The sequence below is a fragment of the Ailuropoda melanoleuca genome, chromosome 15 (genome assembly GCF_002007445.2).
Source record: "Ailuropoda melanoleuca isolate Jingjing chromosome 15, ASM200744v2, whole genome shotgun sequence".
NCBI classification, from domain to species: Eukaryota; Metazoa; Chordata; class Mammalia; order Carnivora; family Ursidae; genus Ailuropoda; species Ailuropoda melanoleuca.
The window spans coordinates 29,261,807-29,281,140 of record NC_048232.1 but is presented as its reverse complement, the minus strand read 5'-3'; the positions used below and the strand labels follow the sequence as shown (position 1 = coordinate 29,281,140).

Sequence of the window (19,334 nt, the reverse complement as noted above, 5' to 3'; positions counted from 1 at the left end):
TCAGTTTTCTATAGCTGCAATAAAGTTATGGATATTCATTATTATGACCCTGAGGCATCACAAAAGCTCAAAGATGAAAATTTTAATGTGTGAGATTAGCCTTATGAGTTTTACTATACTCTGATTATTGAGAATGAGTTATCAACTACCTACATACAGAAAATCTTACTATACTGAATCAGCAGAGCCACCTTCTGGAAAAGATGCTGGGGAGACTATTGTGTTGGGATTTGCTGGAGGCTAATTATCTGGAAGCCTGTGGACAAGTGCAAGATTAACACTGTGTGGGCCTTTGAGGAGGACAAAGATAAGACAAAAGACAGAAGTGTTTGCAACAGTTTTTTTGTTCTGAGAGAGGTGAGGGGGTTGGCATCCCATTTATAATCAGTGGAGTTGGTTACAGAAGAGATGGTTTGGCTTCTGTATATCCAGCAGCCACTGAGCAAAGCTACATGTTCTCTTTAGCACCAAGTACTTCCCAGCTCTGTGGCACGGGCCCAGCCAGCCAGGGCATCCTCCTTGCACTCTGGAAACTTGTGCTCTTTGCTGAGGAACACCAGGATGGGGAAATGGAAATGCTGGTAAAATGCTTGTCTCCTACAACGAATGGGGTCACCAACACGGCAGGTGGCTACCCCAACTGAAAAACGCCACCTCATGCCCTGACAGTGTCAAGAGCGTAATACTTAATGCAAATAGACATAAACACATAATAAGTATACAAATAGTAAGACTATGGACTAAAAGTTAAGGGTGCATCTAAAGGATAACTAGAGTTGGGATGTATCAAAAGGATTGCCAGAATAGAGGTAAGGGAGACTGAATTTTAGGAAGGGTCAATACAGGTGAAAAGGAGTGCTAGTTCAAAGACTAATGTCCTACAATCCTGCTTATAATAATATACAGTGTGTGTACAGGAAGAAAAAAATAAATATACATATATGAAAAAATATGTATCTTTAGGAAAAGGCATTTCACATTATTTTAATGAGAAAAAAATTACTTTCTAAACTTAGAAGCAAACCTTAAAGGGGAATATGACAAAATAATGAACAAAGCCGTAGTCTGTCTATAGGACAAATTTTAAAATGTTGCCAGATTCAGAATGGCTTTCATAGAAATTGACACTTGGTAGAATTGGCCAGGTCACAGCGCAGCCTCTCTGTTCCTCTGAAAACGTGGGAGGCGCTCTGGCCAGGCCTTCTCCCTGCTCTGAGTTTGGGACGTTGCCATCTCCTCCAGGAGCGGGACTGGCCCAGGCCGACTGCAGCCCTGGTGGCCGTCATAGGGGCCTGCCCTTCCAGCTGAGCCATCCTGGGGACCACGGGCGGGCCTGCCTACCCCAGGCTCTCCCCCGCCCCGTCCTCGCTGGAGCCATCTGTGCTCCGGCTCAGCGTGCTGGCACTGGGAAGAAACCCGAATCCCGGCTGCCTTTCGGCCGCCCTCCTCTGCTTCATGTCTGTGTCTCTACTGCCCAGGCTGGGCTGGGCTTCTCGTCACGTGGTCTCGGAACATCCAGCTGAGCAGGAGGACCATGACCAGGACCAGGATAGCTCTAGAAGGAGCCACCATCAATTCCTCGGACACTTGCAACTCCTGTGACTCCCTGAAGGCCAAGGGCTTTTTCTGTCTCCATCTTTGTCTCTGTCCCTGTCTCTGTCTCCCACATACACACACGCACGTAGGCCTCTGCACACACCAAGATGTCTGTGTATACAGCTCTAACACACTGTTAGGAAAAATCAATGAAATATTAGATGATGTGGCATGTTTCTAGCAACAATGACGAGTTGCAAAATGAATTACGACTTGTGAATGTGTAATTCTAAATGAATAAGATCATACCCATCCTCCACCTCCCCAAAAATATGTCTGAAATAGAGTAACAGGAGCAGAAATTGGAATCAAATTTGCTCAAAAGTAGGCGATGTCAAAAGGATACAAATTACTTCCTCTTTGTCTGCCCCCCTAGTGCCTCCCCAAGGCTGTGCTCCCTCTGGACTGGCGCCACCTGATAAACACCTGTCCGGGATCACGGTGTATAGACTGTGGTAGAGAGTACATCTGACAGCACTTTGTAGCATGGAAATTACGGTACAAATGACAAGTGTTATTGCCAGCATTTCAGACAGTATAAGATAAAATCTGGTTCATTTTAACTTTCTGGTACAAAAAATAATAATAATAAAATAAAAATTTTAAAAAGCACACAGAGACTTTCTTTGATCCAGTTGTTTGAAAAAAGAAAAGAAGGTAAAGCCTTTGATTTACTTCCAAATAAAACATCACAAAAAATAGTGTCTTCTGACCAAGAAATAAAAAATTGTTAGCTAGGCAATAAGGAATTGATTTACTACTTTATATAAAGGTAATTAATGCTTCTCAAAATAAGTTCTGTTTGCTTAAAAAGGGACCCTTACCTGGGTTGCCTGGGTGGCTCATCATCTGACTCTTAATCTCAGCTCAGGCCTTGATCTCAGGGTTGTAAGTTCAAGTCCCACATTGGGCTCCACCCTTAAATAATAAATATAAATAAATAAAAGAACACTTATCCATTGTAAAAATTTTGAAAAATACAGAAATAACTAAGGAACATCATCTCACTACCCAGAGATAATCACTTATTCACAGCTTGGCATACTTCCTTCCAGCTCTTTTTCTGCATATGATAAAGAACTGAGAAGATGCTGTAGATAGGGTTTGTTTGTTTTTTTAAGATTTTATTTATTTATTTGACAGAGAGAGAGACAGCCAGTGAGAGAGGGAACACAAGCAGGGGGAGCGGGAGAGGAAGAAGCAGGCTTCCAGCGGAGGAGCCTGATGTGGGGCTCGATCCCATAATGCTGGGATCACGCCCTGAGCCGAGGGCAGATGCTTAACGACTGAGCCACCCAGGTGCCCCTGTAGATAGGGGTTCTGTTCTGATTTTTCACTTATGATATCATTAACATTTGTCCTACACTATAAAAAAAATCCTTTATTGAGTAGGCTTTTTAATGGCTGAATAATATTCCGTGATAGGATTGTATATAAATTCCTTCTTATTTCCTTCCTGCCTGCCTTATGTCCATTTCCCCCCATTATTCTAAATAAAGCTTTGGTCAATGGTTTTGCATAAATATTTGACATTATTCCAGGTGATTTCCTTTGGATGGATTTCTAAAAATTGCTTTTACTAAATAAGAGGCTATGAACCTTGGAAACCTCCTCATCTGTCTTGATTAGGACATGGCAAGCAAGCCAAAACTTAGGGGTGAATCTCATGTGAAATCGCTCAGACACACAGATGCAAACTAATTGGCCTCTCCTAGCTCCATCATTGTATATTTTTATTTCCAAATCCTCTCTCTAATGCTCTGAGAGTAAGGTCTGTTCTCTTTTGGGGAATACGTAAGGTAATTCTTGGACGGCAGTGTAGTCACCGCTTACCGGTTGCTCAGTAGGGACAGCTATTAATGCCTGATGCAAAATAAACCAAAGATCCAAAGAAACACATTTTTGCAGGTGAAAATTATGCTAGCCAACATCATTTCTCACTCTGGTTGATGATGTTGGGTATCAAATTTCTCCATTATTAATGTACAGATGCACATGGGGGTCGATCTCTTGGAAGGAGATTAAAAAGCCGCCACCACCTATAACCCCTCTTTCTAATCATGCAAGCACGTCCCGGAGCCGGGAGGGGTTGGTACAGTAGCTCCCCCATACAGACAACACCCGGTGGCGGATTAGCCTTCTTTCCATGAGCGGGCTCCACCATGGAGAGTCAGGGGTCATTTGTACTCGCAAGAGAAAACCTGGCTTGAGTAAAATGTGCTCTCCGTCTATTCAGCGCCGCTTACCTATAAAGCCTCTGAAACCACTCTTTACTGACTGAGTGCATTTCTCATTTTCCCATTCCTTCTCCCCCTACTTGGCTATTTTCCTAAAACTGTAATTCAAACTTTACAAAAGAGAAAATAATCTCTGGGTAATCCTTTCAAGAATTCTTAGAAGGAAATCTTTATTCTTTTATCACTCTTAGGGGAAACCTAACTCGCGATTAGTATTAGGATTCAGAATGTTTTCACCGCGCCTATACACCCAGGTAGGGTGAGAGCCGGGGAGCAGGGGAGCAAAAAGTCCTTTAGCTTAGGGAGCTTGCACTCTCAAGCCAGGGACACTCCCGAGAAGAGCCACCAGCGTACTATACCCTAAAACGGGAACCATGGGAAAGTGTCCTTTAATTGTAAAAGAATTAGTTCCTAGTAAATACAGGCTGCTTCACCATTATGAGCACAGAAAGGGAAAGCATTTAGGCAGGAGATTTAAGAAAAGAAATGGCAGGATGCCTAAAGGGGGAGGAGAGGTTGGTTGTCCTCTGAAATATTCAAAAAATCCACATGACATTTCCATTCCTGTGATGATAAGTGGGCAGGATGAGGTTTGAGGAAGGGCTTTCCTGGCCAGGACCCAGGTCTGCTCTCTCCCAGGCCAGGCAGAAGGGTAGTGCACTTTGGACTCAGACACGGCTCCCTTGGCCCCTAGAACCACGGACAGACGCATCAACTTGCTGAGCCCTTCTCTAGCTTTTGTGCTCCAGGTTCCCGAGACACAATTCCCAGCTCTCCTCTGGCAGCTATAACGCGTCGTTCAGAATGAGAGGCACACACGTGCCCCTGTTGTCACCTGTGTAGGTCTCGCTGTCATGACCGGGGATCTTGACATTCCAAGAAATGCAGTGTTTGCCACCCTGAAGCAGTAACAGAGCAATGTGCAGCAGGCTGGGGGAGCGAAATTTGCAAACTCAGGATCCTGGGCCTCAGGCCAATGCAGGCTGGGTGCGTTGCTGTGGTGACACATTTAGTCTCTAGGGAGGGATGCTGGCACACCGGCTGCATTCCTGGCACCACGTTTGCCAGCAAGAAACTTATGGAGTGGAACTGGTATCAACTCCAGAGGGAGACGCAAGCTGCTTTCTTAACTTCCTTGGCAGTACTAGCCTTTGCAACTTGTGCACATAAACCCTCCTGAATATTTACATGAACTGCTGTTTGTGACACTCTTTGGGGCCCTGTTGGATGGTGCTTTGAAGGGAAGTGCTAAAATGATAGCAGCATTCCAGTTTATAAATGTAACTATTGTATCCCTGAATAATTCAATTTCCTAAAATTGGCATTTAACGGTGCAATGACTTATCTCTTGCTGGGAGGAGATTCTAATCCCTCTCTTCCTTTTAAAAATAGCTTTTCCTGTTGCCAAGAGAAGAGCCTGGTATTTACTATTAGAAGATCTGTGAATTAAAATACCAGTTCCTTTCCCTGTCACAACTCACTAGTACTGTAAGTTGAGCTCTCTCCTACCTGGGAGAGAAGGCTCCTCCCAGAAGTGCCCTTAGGTCTTAGGAAAGCCTGACCCACCTCTCTAACTCGTGCCTGGAAAGCAAAATGCACTCAGAGTTGGCCACTTAGTATTCAGACCACGTCAAGATTCAAGTAAAAAGCCTATATTGCATCGTCACCAGGCCCAACACAGCCAACAGTTCAAATCACAGTTAAATTATAAGCAAGCGTGGGGCGAAGCATGCATACCTGTCTAGTCAATGAAACAGTGCAGATAAAAGGAATTACTACATAAATGCCAACATGGAGGCCTTAATGAATACAGAGATGGTGCTCTTTCCAGCTGCCCCCAGTTGATTGTAAAAGGCTCATAAGGATTTTTAACTTAATGCTTTCTTTCTCCTCCTCCTCCACTTTTTCTTCTTCTCCTCCCGCTTCATCTTCTTTTAACACGCAAAGCATTTCCCAAAGTATTGAGAACCGAACAATTCCTCTGCGTATGTCCATAGTTTTGCGAAGGGACAGTGAGGCTAGCAGGCAGTGATTACTACTGGAAGCATCAGATGCAGTAAAGGAAATGCAGTTAATACAATAATTCACATATGTTAATGCTTAGTTCCATCAATGTCAGCTTTCTTTTCTTCTTGATATACACAAAGCTGGCACACAATTTTAACTGATGAGGTAATGTCATTTTTAATTTAGAGAGCCTTAAGCTGTCCACTCTAACGAGTGATATCATCTTTGCAGTTCCCTCGTGAGACTTTATGTAAACATAAGTAATGTGTCCTGGACAGTTTGAAAAGGGATTGTTAAAGATGACATTGGTCATCATGAAGATTTCCCCCACTTTGATCTCCTTTAAATTGCCAGATACAGTTTATATTACTGCCATATTTTAACCATTCCTGAGATTAATATATCCCAGGGCTTTTGAACCAAGTTAAACACAGAAATAAAACGAAGGTTTGAAATGAACGGATTGTAATGTTTTCGTGGCGGTTCTGGAAGAAAAACGGAAGACAGCTCAGGTTATCTGGCTCCTAGGTGACTTGGTAAATAACAAGAGAGGAAAGGGAAAGACACCAAAAAATGGATAATACCAAACAAACGAAATTCTTCCTATTTTCCAGGAGGATGCTCGTCTGTTGGAGAGGGCTCCCCTTTTGGAGATAAAGAAACATATGTGTTAACTCAGTGCAATATTTAAAATAATATTTTATCGTGACTTCCTTTACCATTTGTCTCCTCAGTGTATTATTATTCAGCCTGAATTTTTTTTTTTTTATCACATCACTTTGGTGACTTCAAGTGTGTCACATTTCCTTTTCAAACAACAATGTTCCTTTAAAGATTCGGGCTGGTGGGTGTAAACAAAGTAACTTTCCATTTTTAAATAAACGTTTTTCTTCAGAGCGCTTATGTTCTGCAATTCCAGATAGTTTGGGGAAGATGATCTGTATTTCAACCACTGTGGATACCGAGAGAGGTTTGGTTTGGTTTTTTTTGTGTTTTTTTTTTCCTAAGAAGTCTGGAGTTTGGTAGAATTGAGTTAAATAGTAAAGAATCTGTTTATTATTCTGTGGCCATATGTTTAGAGGGTCGCTCACAGAAATCAAAGTATTGTTCATGGAGAGCTCCAGCCAAGCAGACATTTTGAATTCATAAAAGAACTTCACAGTTTGAAAAGAACGCATAGCATTATGTATTGACACCCCACCGCCATAGACAAAGGAACACAATTTAATAATAGAGAATTGTGCTCACGAGATTTTTATTTTTCTTGTAATTGGTTACTTTAAGTGACATTGTCTGCAAGTATAATGGACACCATTATTCTTAATAGTTCTGTGTTGCCCGATGATGTATACAGACGTGATGTAGTCCATTTTAATTATTTCATTTTGCTGAATTTTTCTCCCTCCATGAAATAGAGTGGTGAATGCAGATAGCACTGTTTTCCTGACAGACTGTGCTGGATGGTGTTGCCTTCTAAATCATTGAAATTAGAAAGGCATTTCTCTCTAACCTGTTATTTTCTTCCTTATTTATGTGCTAGGTATGACTACGTGGAAGTCATCGATGGGGAAAATGAAAATGGACGCTTATGGGGGAAGTTCTGTGGGAAGATCGCCCCTTCTCCTGTAGTGTCTTCAGGGCCATTTCTCTTTATCAAATTTGTCTCTGACTATGAGACACATGGAGCTGGATTTTCCATACGTTATGAAATTTTCAAGAGAGGTGAGTAGCTTCCAGTAGAACGAGTGTGGCTCAGTGTTTATTCACGTTGTTTGAGTCCATCAAAGACAAAGCAAAACGAAGACAAGGTGTAATGCTTTTATCTTTTTGTAAAAAATCATGTATTCCCACTATGAAACTGTTGGAAAATACTTTATACAAAGGAAAATTACCTGATGTATGGAGGAAGTTATGTTTAAATTTTTTAAAAGTATTTCAGGACTCAAAATTGCATCATTCTAATATGCTGACCAGTGTTTATAAGGCATATCTTCTGTAAAACTCTTTTAAGAGCCTTTATTCTTAGCTTGCTTCTTCAAAAATAAGTCTGATCTGTTGTCAAAGTTTGATTTCCTTCATTAAAAATGCGTGAGTCCCTTTTACCTTAAAGCCGTGAACATCCTGTTCCCTTTGTTTTATTACAAAATTCAAAATTGGTATTTCCCAGGAAAAGCAAAGCAGTCCACTAGCCTTAGAGTTTCTAAAGCTATTGAAGGAAGAAGAGCTTTTCTGTTAATGTCTGTTAAGAAGAGGAATAGTTGGGGAAAGAGCTGTTTCTTGGAACAGAACAGTAAACCTTGAAATGGTATTTCCATTAGGAAATAAAGATCCTTCTCCCCCTCCAATATAACCACTTAGTAATCCATTCCAATGATATATATTGAGATGGATAGAATCTGACAATCCATAGTCTCCCAGCCTTGAGGAATTGAACGCACCTATCAGTCAATTGATAAACAATGTATCTTTATTTGGATGTCACTGTTTTTCACAAGAGCTGGTAGATTCCTTAAATGTGTTAAACTCAGCCTTCCCTTTTAAGTTGACAGTAATGGGGAGGGTAGCGGGCCAATCCAGGACCTAAGGTCCAAGATTTGAGTGTGTTGTCCTAGAATATAGAAGAAAGCTTTTTTTAATAGAAAAATAAATCTGACCATGCCAATTACAAATTCTCAGCAGCAACTGAGAATAAAAAAAGGAGTCATTAAGAGTTTCTGGGAACATTTGTACAACTTCTTAAACTTTCAAAGAAATCTGACACTGTCCTCATATAAGTGTGGATAGATGGAGACAACTTTCTTCAAAAATTTATATAAGCACCTACTTAGAAAACCTATGGCATAAATAATAGTATATATACAACATCAGTATGTACAGATGATTACATATGTACATACTTTCTTGTGTTTAAAGCTGCTTGACCTGTTATATAAATCACACTGTACATGTATGCATATGTACACACACACACACACACATATACACACATCTACATTTCCTTGCTTACCTGCCTATGGCACAATCAAAGAAAACAAGGGGTCAGAAAAGAGTTGAGGAGTACTCTTTCATTCACAGTGTTTCTCGAAGATCAGAAGATGGTTGAAAAAGAGAGAGCTCTGTAACTAAGTCATTAAGAATTCTTCATCTTCCTTCCAAATGAACTCAGCTCCCTACGAGCCCTTGCCTCAGAGGTACTGTCCTTTCTCTGTCCTTATCTCCAGTACCACCCTTGAGACTTGAAGCCTTAGTTTTTCTTTATCTTCTTGCCCCCCTACATCCAATGTGGCTTCTAGATCTTTTTAATTTATGTCCACAAGTCTCCAAAAGTCATGCTGCCTTTCCTTGTCCACAACCATTAACTGAATGTCAGGCCCAATTTGGGTTCTCCCTGTTTTCTCATCCTACACACAACTTCTCGAATGGTCATCAAGCCACTGTCCCTGAGATGCCTATGGCAAGTGTCCATCACCTATTGGGTCAAGCCTCAATGTCCCATTGGGTCAAGCTCAAGGCTTGACATCAAGGTCTCCCAACCTTCTCCAGCCTCACCTCGCACAGATCCACACTCAGTTTCCTGCCTAAGGAGAGTGTGCTGGATAAAGTCCAACAGACCAAACGTGGAGTTAATTCTAACTCTGACTGTCTTCTTGAATGTTCTGAGCCTCGGATTCCTCATCCAATAAATGGACAAAAGTGTCTAGCACAGGCTTGTGGTAAAGATCGGTTGAAATGAAAACATGAGAAACCTGGAGCCAGTGCCTGTCACCAAAAATGTCTTCAGTAAACATGAGCCGTTACAACACTTATGGATACAGCTGGTGCCAGCAGATTTCAGAGCCCTCGCTCCCTACCGGATTATGTCCCTTAACCTCCACAGAAACCTGGCTCTAAACTTATTCTTCTCAGGAAGTTTGCCTAATTCTTCTACTTTTTTTTTTCCTACATGTATACCCAACTTGTTCTCTACACACACGCACAACACACGCATACAATACACACATATGCATACTATACACACACACACACACAGATGTGTTTCACTAGCCGTTATGTTTCTCCCTAATATTTTCAAATTCGTTCATGCGTTCATAGTTCCTTTTCCAACCAAATTGGTAGCACCTGAAAAATGCAAAGAAAATATCCTCCCCCCACCCCACTGTACATACTATATTCTTACAGGTGCTCCGTAGAAAGTCATTAACTAATGCAAACACACTTGTGCATACAGATATGGGTTCATGGACATTTTTTTCCTCAAAAGCCATTTAATGATATTATAGAATCCATGAATCTCCTTCAAAAAAAAAAAAAATACCACTTCTTCCAGAGTGCAGCCATTTCAAGTTTCCTCAAAACACATAAATTTTACTAATCATAGTTGAACCAATAAAGGAGTCTTTCACCTGTTGACCGTGAGGTTTTCTGGCAGTAGATTACAGTTCTAAGGAAAATTTAGGCCATTCCTGCATCCCTAAGGCTGAGTTTCTAGAAGACCACCTTCGCCTGACAGTCAGCAAAGCCAGTCCCCACCTCTTCCCATGCCTCCTGGACCACCCTGGACACCTTAATTTTCTCCCCAGGTCCCCCACTTTCCCCTTCTCCATGTCTTTCCCTAGATGCTGAAAGCTTGGGCTACTGCCCTACAATTATTCTCACTCACCTAAAAAAATTTCTCCAGGAAACCCATGCTTCCCTACCTATCACTCTTTCCCTGTCCTTGCCTTGGCCTGAGTCATCCAGACTCAACTGCTAGAAGAAACTGGAGACATTTTCTATGGGTTTCTATGTGGGGAGGGCATATTTATTGAGAGCAAGATTGGTCACTCATATATTATTTGGTTAAGAGTTGCATATTTAATAATAATTCCAAAGAGATTATCTTAGCTATTATTATTATGTATCCTAATGTCATTAACAATGATGCATGGCCTTCTCACAGCTGCACAAGGTACCCTAAGTCTTACAAATAATATCAAAAGCACAGTGTTCACTGGCTGCCGATGCCAGGTGTGCACCTCTCACACTAGTAGTTCACTCACTCATGGGTGCATGGGGCTGCTGGCCTGCCCTTCTGTTTAGGGCTTGTGTGCTCTCTGCAGAATTCCATAACCCACGCCATTGTCTTGCTCCTTTTTGGGAAGGGCTTGCTCAACTGTGGCAAGCCTATACAACAGTGAACAAGAAAAATATTAACACAAATCTTGATGTTTACTGGGGAAGCAAGAAATTATAGAATCTTTAAGTTTGAAGGGCTCTTTTTTCCAAATCCCAAAGCCCTCCTCCCATTTGTTATGTACAGAATCTGAGGACCAGGAAGGTTGGAGGCCATCTAAGGTTACACAGCAGGTTAGCAGTAAAGGTGGGACTGGAACTCATCTCTGGTGCTCAATCCAGTTCTCTTCCATTACCCCATGGAATTTCTCCAACTTCTGTCACATACCTGGGCCAGCTTCAGTGAAAGCACTGAAATTTATTTGATTTTGAAAGTATGCCCTTGGGCACCTGAGTGGCTCAGCTGGTTGAGCATCTGCCCTCTGCTCCGGTCATGATCCCAGGGTCCTGGGATCTAGCCCCACATCGGGCTCCCTGCTCAGCGGGGAGCCTGTTTCACCCTCTCCTTCTGCCTCCCGCTCCCCCTGCTCTCTCTGTCAAACAAATAAATAAAATCTTTAAAAAAAAGTATGCCCTTAATTCCTATCATTTTTTCTCTCATTAAATCTTGATCTCACCTAGGCAATTTTATCTTTTTAAGAAGGAGAAAATATTAGTACCCGAATTAAACCCTGCTGTCAGCTTTGCCTTACAAGGGCCTAGCCAAAGCATTATTTTTCCCCAGGGAGGAAGCTGGAGCTCTCCAGCGTCATTGTTCCTACATCCTAAAAATTAAAAAAAAGGGCTTCCAGTATCATATATACATTATTTGTAAATTAATGGTTTATATTAGCACAGTCACTGTCATCTTAGAAGCAACCCATTAACTTGGGAACAGATTACAGATTATAAACAATATAGCATATTTCATAATCTTCTCACCTGTAACTGACCTGGTAAAATGCCACGTTAGTAACTTTCGCTAGAATCAAATATACAAGTATCTGAAGCCATCATGCTGAAGGGTGAGCCACATCTGAGAAGGCTTTGGGAGGCGTTTGAAGCAAGTCAGACCGCTACAGACCAGGTTTATTGCGCACAGTTAATAAGTTTTATTCTTCTGCGTCTCCAGTGCCATAGACATCTAATATGTACATGGGGAGCAAGCAATTGATTTGTTTATTCCAAAGGCTGCCAGATGCACTGAGGTAGAGATTCAACGTACCAACCCTAGACACGAAAAGTAGAGATCTGCTAGCTAAATTTAATCTGTATTGATGACTACCCTGTTGCCTCTAGTACTTGGCTCTGTGGGAGAATATTTCGTTAAGAACACTCTCAACAAACCTCCTGATTTAGAGTTGAACCCATGCACGCCCATCAGTGAGGCAACGGCCCAGGAAAAGAATGGTCAAATTGAACATTCCCCCAGTTTGGATCTTGAGGTTCAAAAGGGTCAAGTCATCTCTGATGCCAGGAGAGTCTTAAGATCTTTTTGAAAATCATGGCAGTGGTGGCAGTGGTAAGGGGCCAAGTTGATGTGCTCACGTTCTTGTAGATGGGCCATTTTCAATGGTGGTGAATACCACCTTATTTGGCCCTGGATGCTGTGAATTGAAATTCTGGTCATCCGTACAGTCAAAAGGTCAATTTGCAATATATGTGTGCATGTGTTTGACCAATTTAAATTACAAATTACCACAGTTTGTAAAGTATTGGTAACACTGGCTCGTCATTAAAATTATACACATTACACACCCACACATATATATTAAAAACAATGTTAGAATGGCCCTGTATCTGATACTTTGGGCAAGGCAACGATGTCAACATTGATATCAAGTGACTTCTAGCAACACGGCCTGTAATCACAGTTTATCGTGCCCTCACTAACAGCCACACTTTCCCGGCACACCTGTGTCAACACCACTCAGAATGAGTCACTCACCCTGGGTACATGTACGAATTGCCTTTCACATTTCGTTTGTCAAAGAGGCATAGGTCACATCTGGCAGAGTCACTGAGCCACTGGTGTAGGAATCTGAAACCCAAACTCCCTCCACTGAGTTCGTTCCCTCGCCTTTGTAAATGTTCTATTTCACCAATAAAGGGCTGTCAGCCTCAAGATTTAAAGATTTAGGCTTGAAGGGGCTATAATTATTTCTCTAGGGCTCTGTCGAGATTTCTGTAGCTTACTCATTCATTATTCCCACATGATTTTATATTTGTCATTTTTTTTCTCTGCAACAGCAGAGGTTTTTAAATTGCTTCACACAAATGCAAAACTAAGGGGAACACAATAAATCTGAGCTTGACTTTCCATACCTATCACTCCTGTGAAAAGGCTGAGTAATGAGTGATTAGGACAGTGATTATAATGGTGAGCTCTTATTAGAAAGATATGCCTGCCTTTGCTCAGGTTATTTCTTGGTGGAGTCGTGTGAGTGGGATTTTCACTTTGCCCGTTCTCTTCTTTTACTCACAGGTCCTGAATGTTCCCAGAATTACACAGCACCTAGTGGAGTGATAAAGTCCCCCGGATTCCCTGAAAAATATCCCAACAGCCTTGAATGCACTTATATTATCTTTGCACCAAAGATGTCAGAGATTATCCTGGAATTTGAAAGCTTTGACCTGGAGCTCGACTCAAATCCTCCAGGGGGGATGTTCTGTCGCTATGACCGGCTAGAAATCTGGGATGGATTCCCTGATGGTAAGAAGGGCAGGAAGCATCCCAAAAAGGGAAGAATCTGGGGGTAGGGCACTCGGATCCTTTTACAAGTGTCATGATACATGCATCATTTTTTTTTAAAAAATAGCTCGAAAGGAGGAGGGAAAACAAACCAAAACAGTAACTCTCTTTATGCAGAGCAGCGATGAAATATTTGCGCTTAAAAGACAGTAATTATCTTGTCAAATTTCTTCATTTTATTGATAAGGAAACTGAGGCCATGAAAGATTATCCATGGTCTCATAGCTATTTCTTTCTTTCTTTCTTTCTTTCTTTCTTTCTTTCTTTCTTTCTTCTTTCTTTCTTTCCTTTTTTTTTTTTTTTTTTTTTTTTTTTTGTTGGTAGAATTGGGACCAACACATGGTTTTCCTGACTAAAGCATTTTGCTCATTTCATTGACCTGCCTACTGGTCATTAATTCGTGGACCCTAAAAGAGCAATTAAGTCAAACCATTCACTTTAGAAATGCAGAGACTAAGGTCCAGAGAGGTTAAGTAATTTATACAATTTTAAGGGTGAAATGTACATCTATTATGCAGTTACCAAAAATTTAGAAATTTAGAAAAGGAATGAGAATGTTTGGACATTCCTAATTCGTGGGTGGGGGGGAGCATTGCTAATTTAGGCAGATTCCTTTTCTGCTCCTAGGGAATTTTTATTTTTGTCAATTTGAATCACTCAAAAAACATCCTCTATCTACATTGCTCTTATCATCTAAATTCACCCTACATTTAAAAAATATTGACTGAACACCTCCCATGTACCAGGCACTGGTCTAGCCACTTGGTAAATAGAACAATCAAAAATGGCTGCCCTCTCAGAGTTTCAGTCCTGCCAGGGGGAATGGGACAATAAACAATACACATTATAGGTGAATGAATTACATGAGTGGAATGTCAGAAGATGAGAAGTTCTATAAACAACAACAACAACAAGACGGAAAGAAAGAAAAAGTAGAGGAGAGCAAAAGCATGAAAAGTGCTATTGTTAGGAAGAGGGATGTGTAGGTTGAAATTTTAAATAAGGTGGTCAGCTTCAGCCTTATTACAAAAATGACATTTTAGCAAAGATTTGAAGGGGGGGTGGGTAGCCATGTGGACAGCTAAATGAAAGTTTTCCATTTCAGTCCTTGTGAATTAGGATGTGAATGGCAAAAATACACACCCAAATCCTGAACAGAGGGAGATAATATCAAATAATTTGTTGCAGCTGCATTGCTTGTCTTGTGTTTAGTCTGGTTTAATATTAAGATTTCTCTAGAGAACACACTCTATACAGATCAGAAAGGGCAGCTTGGAAGTTCTTACATATCATGCAGTTAGAGATGTATAACCATCTATAAAATAAAGTCAGATATTATGATCAGGCTGGAGGAAGGAATATTTAAATAAATATTAAATTGTAAATGAAGGGCAAGTATCACGTGAATGAGATTGCCTTGCTCTGAAATGACTTTAAAATTATCAATGTAATTCAATTTAGCTATGTTCCTCAATAGTAAACAGCAATGGAGATAAACTAGGTTTAGAGAAAGCTTATATTGTCATTGGAGTTAATGGGTGAGCTATCATTGGTTTAGTTTCTTCTTTGGTCTATTACTATATAAATAGGGTTATGATGATCTTATCGAAACTCCTTCATTAAGTAATGAGATTTGCCCAAACAGAGTGCTGATTGATTTCCAAGTATTCAATCCGATAATTAGGAAAACAATATTATAATAGTATTGTAATAATAGTTGGAACGTTTAATAATGGGTTTATTTGTTCACAACCCAAATTTGCAGCCTTCCTTTCCAGAACTTACATTTAAATTGACATCTGAAAAGGAGATCCAATCAACCAACTTATTTAGAATACTTTCAGAAAGAAGCACATTGTTATTAGTGTCAAGGGTTTTTCAAAGTAGTAATTTTCTGGCTCTAGAAAATCACTGAGTTGAAGTGAGGAACAATTAACAATAAGAATTATCAACCTTGCAATTCACTCATGTTTTAAACTATGGTGCACTTGACTTATTCCCAGAGAAAACTGGCCTTGGAATGTGAAAACTGTGTTTGTGTATTTGTTAAAACTTACCTGGCTTTGTCCAGCCTACGCCAGCACAACAGCTCTCTCCTTTTTAGGCAAAATGGCAGACTGCCCCTCCTGGGTTTCTTGTCAGTGGCACTAGAAACATTTTTGTCATACTAGTTCAACACATGCAGTTCCTTGCCAGCAAAACTGTTTTTACTCTTTGATACCCTTTCCAAAAACGACAACCAGAAGGTGCTGAAGGCTTAAACCATCAAGGGATTTTAGGTTGCATTTTATCATACACACTAAGATGACTGAGGAATTGAAAGCTACCCATTGATTTGGATTGACTTTGAAGAAAAGCAATTTACTCCAGAACTCAATATCCGAGGCATGCATGGGGTGAATCGCACATCCCCATGTATCACTCTCTGAAGCTCCATGGAGTCACAAATAGCGACTCTGAAGTAATTGGTGGAAGTTTACATATGGTTTGTGAGCCATGAGCTGAGCGTGCCACCCTGGTGGGTGTCGCAAATGTCTGTGCTGAATTATGGAGCCAAACACGAATGCTTAGCTCACATGGCGTGGGCACGCACGAAGTCAGCTCTCTGTCTAGGCTGGGCCAAGGAGCTGGAAATGCAGGTGTTATCTACATTCCAAAAATTACCAACTATTTGAGGAATGGGTTTCATAAAAATTAGATTGAGTTCTGTTTGGTTTTTTTTTTTTTTGACTTACTACTTCTATTAAAATTAACTTTCTGAGATAGAAATATAAAATAAAAATGATATAAACATAAAATATACACATTCCAAAATATAGATGACACAAATATGCATATTTTTTTCTGGGGAAGAGTTGCAAAGTCTAGATATTCTCCAACAAACAGTTTACTCTTGTAAGAGAAGAGTACATGGTCTATTTCGTACCTTTTCGAAATGATTCCCTTTTCTGTTTCATTATTCAGAATGCCTCGTTTTAAAAGTACGTCTTCATAGTAGATTGCTGCCCCTTTTCTTCCACATAGAAAGGGGGCAGAAAGCCAAGTCGTCTGATTCTGAGGAGAGGTTATAATTACTGAAAGGTTGATGGAAAAATACAGAGACCAGGGTACTGCCATTCAGGGTTGCAGGTGTATCTTTTAAACAACACAAATTCAGTATCGCCTTCACACCTGAAAAGATATGATCACGGAGGACCTACTGTCCCATTAGAGATTGCTTAGCACACGTCACTTGCTTAAATTCTCCAATAATGCAATTTTTGAGTTCTGCTGTTTTTGTGACAGTTTCCATTCATCTCCTTGGCCTTTGGGTAAGTAGTAACGGAAGTAGGGAATCCAATAGCTGTGTTCATGTAAATACACAAATGAGCGCACACAGGAGACGGATAAGAATACGGCATCCACTCTTGTTCAGATCAATATTGCATTAGCTTGCTCGGCTAAGGTCTTGCTGTTGTTCAGGAAAATTCAATACTTCTTTGTCTTATGGTCGAAAAAGCCTTTTCACTCTCATATCTCGAGGGCTCCTAAAGAGAGTTGCGCACTGCTGTCCGGGGGCAATGTTCTAAAGGACAGAAGGCAGATTTACCCGGCATGTCTTACACATTATGAACCAGTGAGTCATGGAGACTCTCTAAATTACGAGTCTGCATTAGACAAGTTCTCTTCTGTTTGCTCTTTCAAAGACACTCCCCCTCCCCCCCTTCCCCAGAGGAATGGGGTGGTAGCAGAGGGGAAGAATCTGCAGGCACAGCTTAAGGGAGTGAGTGCAGCTTCCCTCCTGCACTTGTATTCTTGGAGAGGTCAGTGGCTGCGATGATCAGAGAATGGCTCCAAGGAGCGGGCTGTAAAAGTTTGCCCGCAAACTAAAGAGAAAGAAAGTTATGAAGCCACAATAATGGAATTCAAACGAGGGAAAAGAGTGAGAGCACACGAATGGACTCCAGGCCTCTCATTAAGATTGCAGATCAGAAATGGGATTCTTCTTGAGGAAAGGAGAGACCCGAGTTCATGGCTCTAGCACGATATTTTCATGCATGTGTCACGGGCAACTTTGCGCTCCATAGGGAAGAAAAAAGGTGTTGAATTCATTCAGAATGAAGAAAATCTAGCAAACAACTAATCCTTGTAGAAGAAGCTGAGCTCAGATTAAATCTGAAGAGAAACAAAACAGAGTTTCCTCTCCTGAGATGCTTTCTTCAGCCAACTGGGAAGTCTGATGTAATAACATTTTCTTCCCATGATGCAGAGCCGCTGTTCATGACCACGTGGGGCCCTCGTACCGATGCCCCTAACGGGCTAGTGTCCTTGTTTTCTTCATGATAAAGTAGTCAACACACACACAATGTTTGGTTGCTGGAGAGTGAGGGGTTACCGTAGAGAAAACTCGTTGAATTCAATCAAATCAATTCCTGTGAATGCCTGGAGAAGTTACCAGATATTCAACATAACCATTTCACACTAACTCAAGTGTGGAAACAACCTTTTTTGTTTTCTGGGCATTTTTTTGTTTTGTTTTAAGTGGGTTGGCCAAGGGCTGAAAACCTGTTAGCCAAGGATCTGAGTACTCTAAAAAGCAGGGTGCTCAGACTAGCCAGCTGCCTACCAGGAACTCAGCGGGTACCTGTGGCTCCAGGGAGATCAGCTGTTATGAGGCTCACTTTTTCAATCACATTTGAAGCTTCTTCTAGTCCCCATCCACTGCCTTCTGCATCCAAGTTACACACACAGGCCTTGGCACACCATGTCCCTGCTGTAGTCTCATTCCTCCAGAAAGGGGTCCACCCACTGTGCTTCCTTGAGCAAAGCAATAACTCTTAGTTGAAATGCAGAGAACCATGGATTTCTTGGAGGGGAAAATGGTCCACACCAGATTGTCCTTCTAAGCCCAAACCATCTGGTACGTTTTTACCATATGTGCAATAAAAAATAAAAAAAACTAGAGAAAGGGGGATTTTTTTTTTCTTCTTTGCCTTGCTGATGATCTGGACAGGGAATTGGAAAGATTCTCCAAGCCTAGAGGGCTTGTGCACTGTCTATAAGGCAACTTACAATTACTAATTGCCAACGTTTATCTAAAATATCGTCAATAAAGTGGTGGCCAATTTAAGCCAAACAGCAGTTTAACTTATCAAAATTAATCAGTGTTCCCAATCTTTCACTGCCTTGGGTCCTTCCTTTTTTCCCCTAGTATGCATAGTCAAATGGCTGCATTGGGCTGTCTTTTGGCCACAGGACACGAGTGCAGTGAAGTCAACTCTCCTACTTTGTGGAAGGAAAATACTGGAAGAAAAGTCAGATGCATTTTCTTTTCATTTTGTTTACAACTTATTATTATGTGCAAATTATTGGTATCTGTATCTTCTATTTTTTTAATTGTTACAATTATTAATTAGCCTATAGATAGAGCCCTGAGTAGGACATGGTACATTGTTCTTTGTCCAAGTCTATGATGTTCCTCATAATAAGTCTCCAGGACTAGAAGATGGAATGAGGAAGGACATCGGGGTTACTCAGTGCTGGATCAGATTCCTGGTACTGGTCTGGTTCCATCCAGGATCTCCTCCTAGGGTGAGAGAAGTGAGTAAGGCAACTTCGGGAGCCCTCGGTGATCACAGCCTCGCTGGAATCTCAGCCCTGGGCATTGTATG

General features: G+C 41.1%; 1 protein-coding gene across 1 annotated transcript in view; it reads left to right on the top strand.

The window, feature by feature from the left end:
* NRP1 (neuropilin 1) overlaps positions 1-19,334 on the top strand; it is a 134,675-nt gene that overhangs the window by 47,754 nt on the left and 67,587 nt on the right. The window contains 2 exon segments of the mRNA XM_002923752.4: positions 7,381-7,562; positions 13,417-13,644. Coding sequence (XP_002923798.2) covers positions 7,381-7,562; positions 13,417-13,644 — 410 coding nt within the window.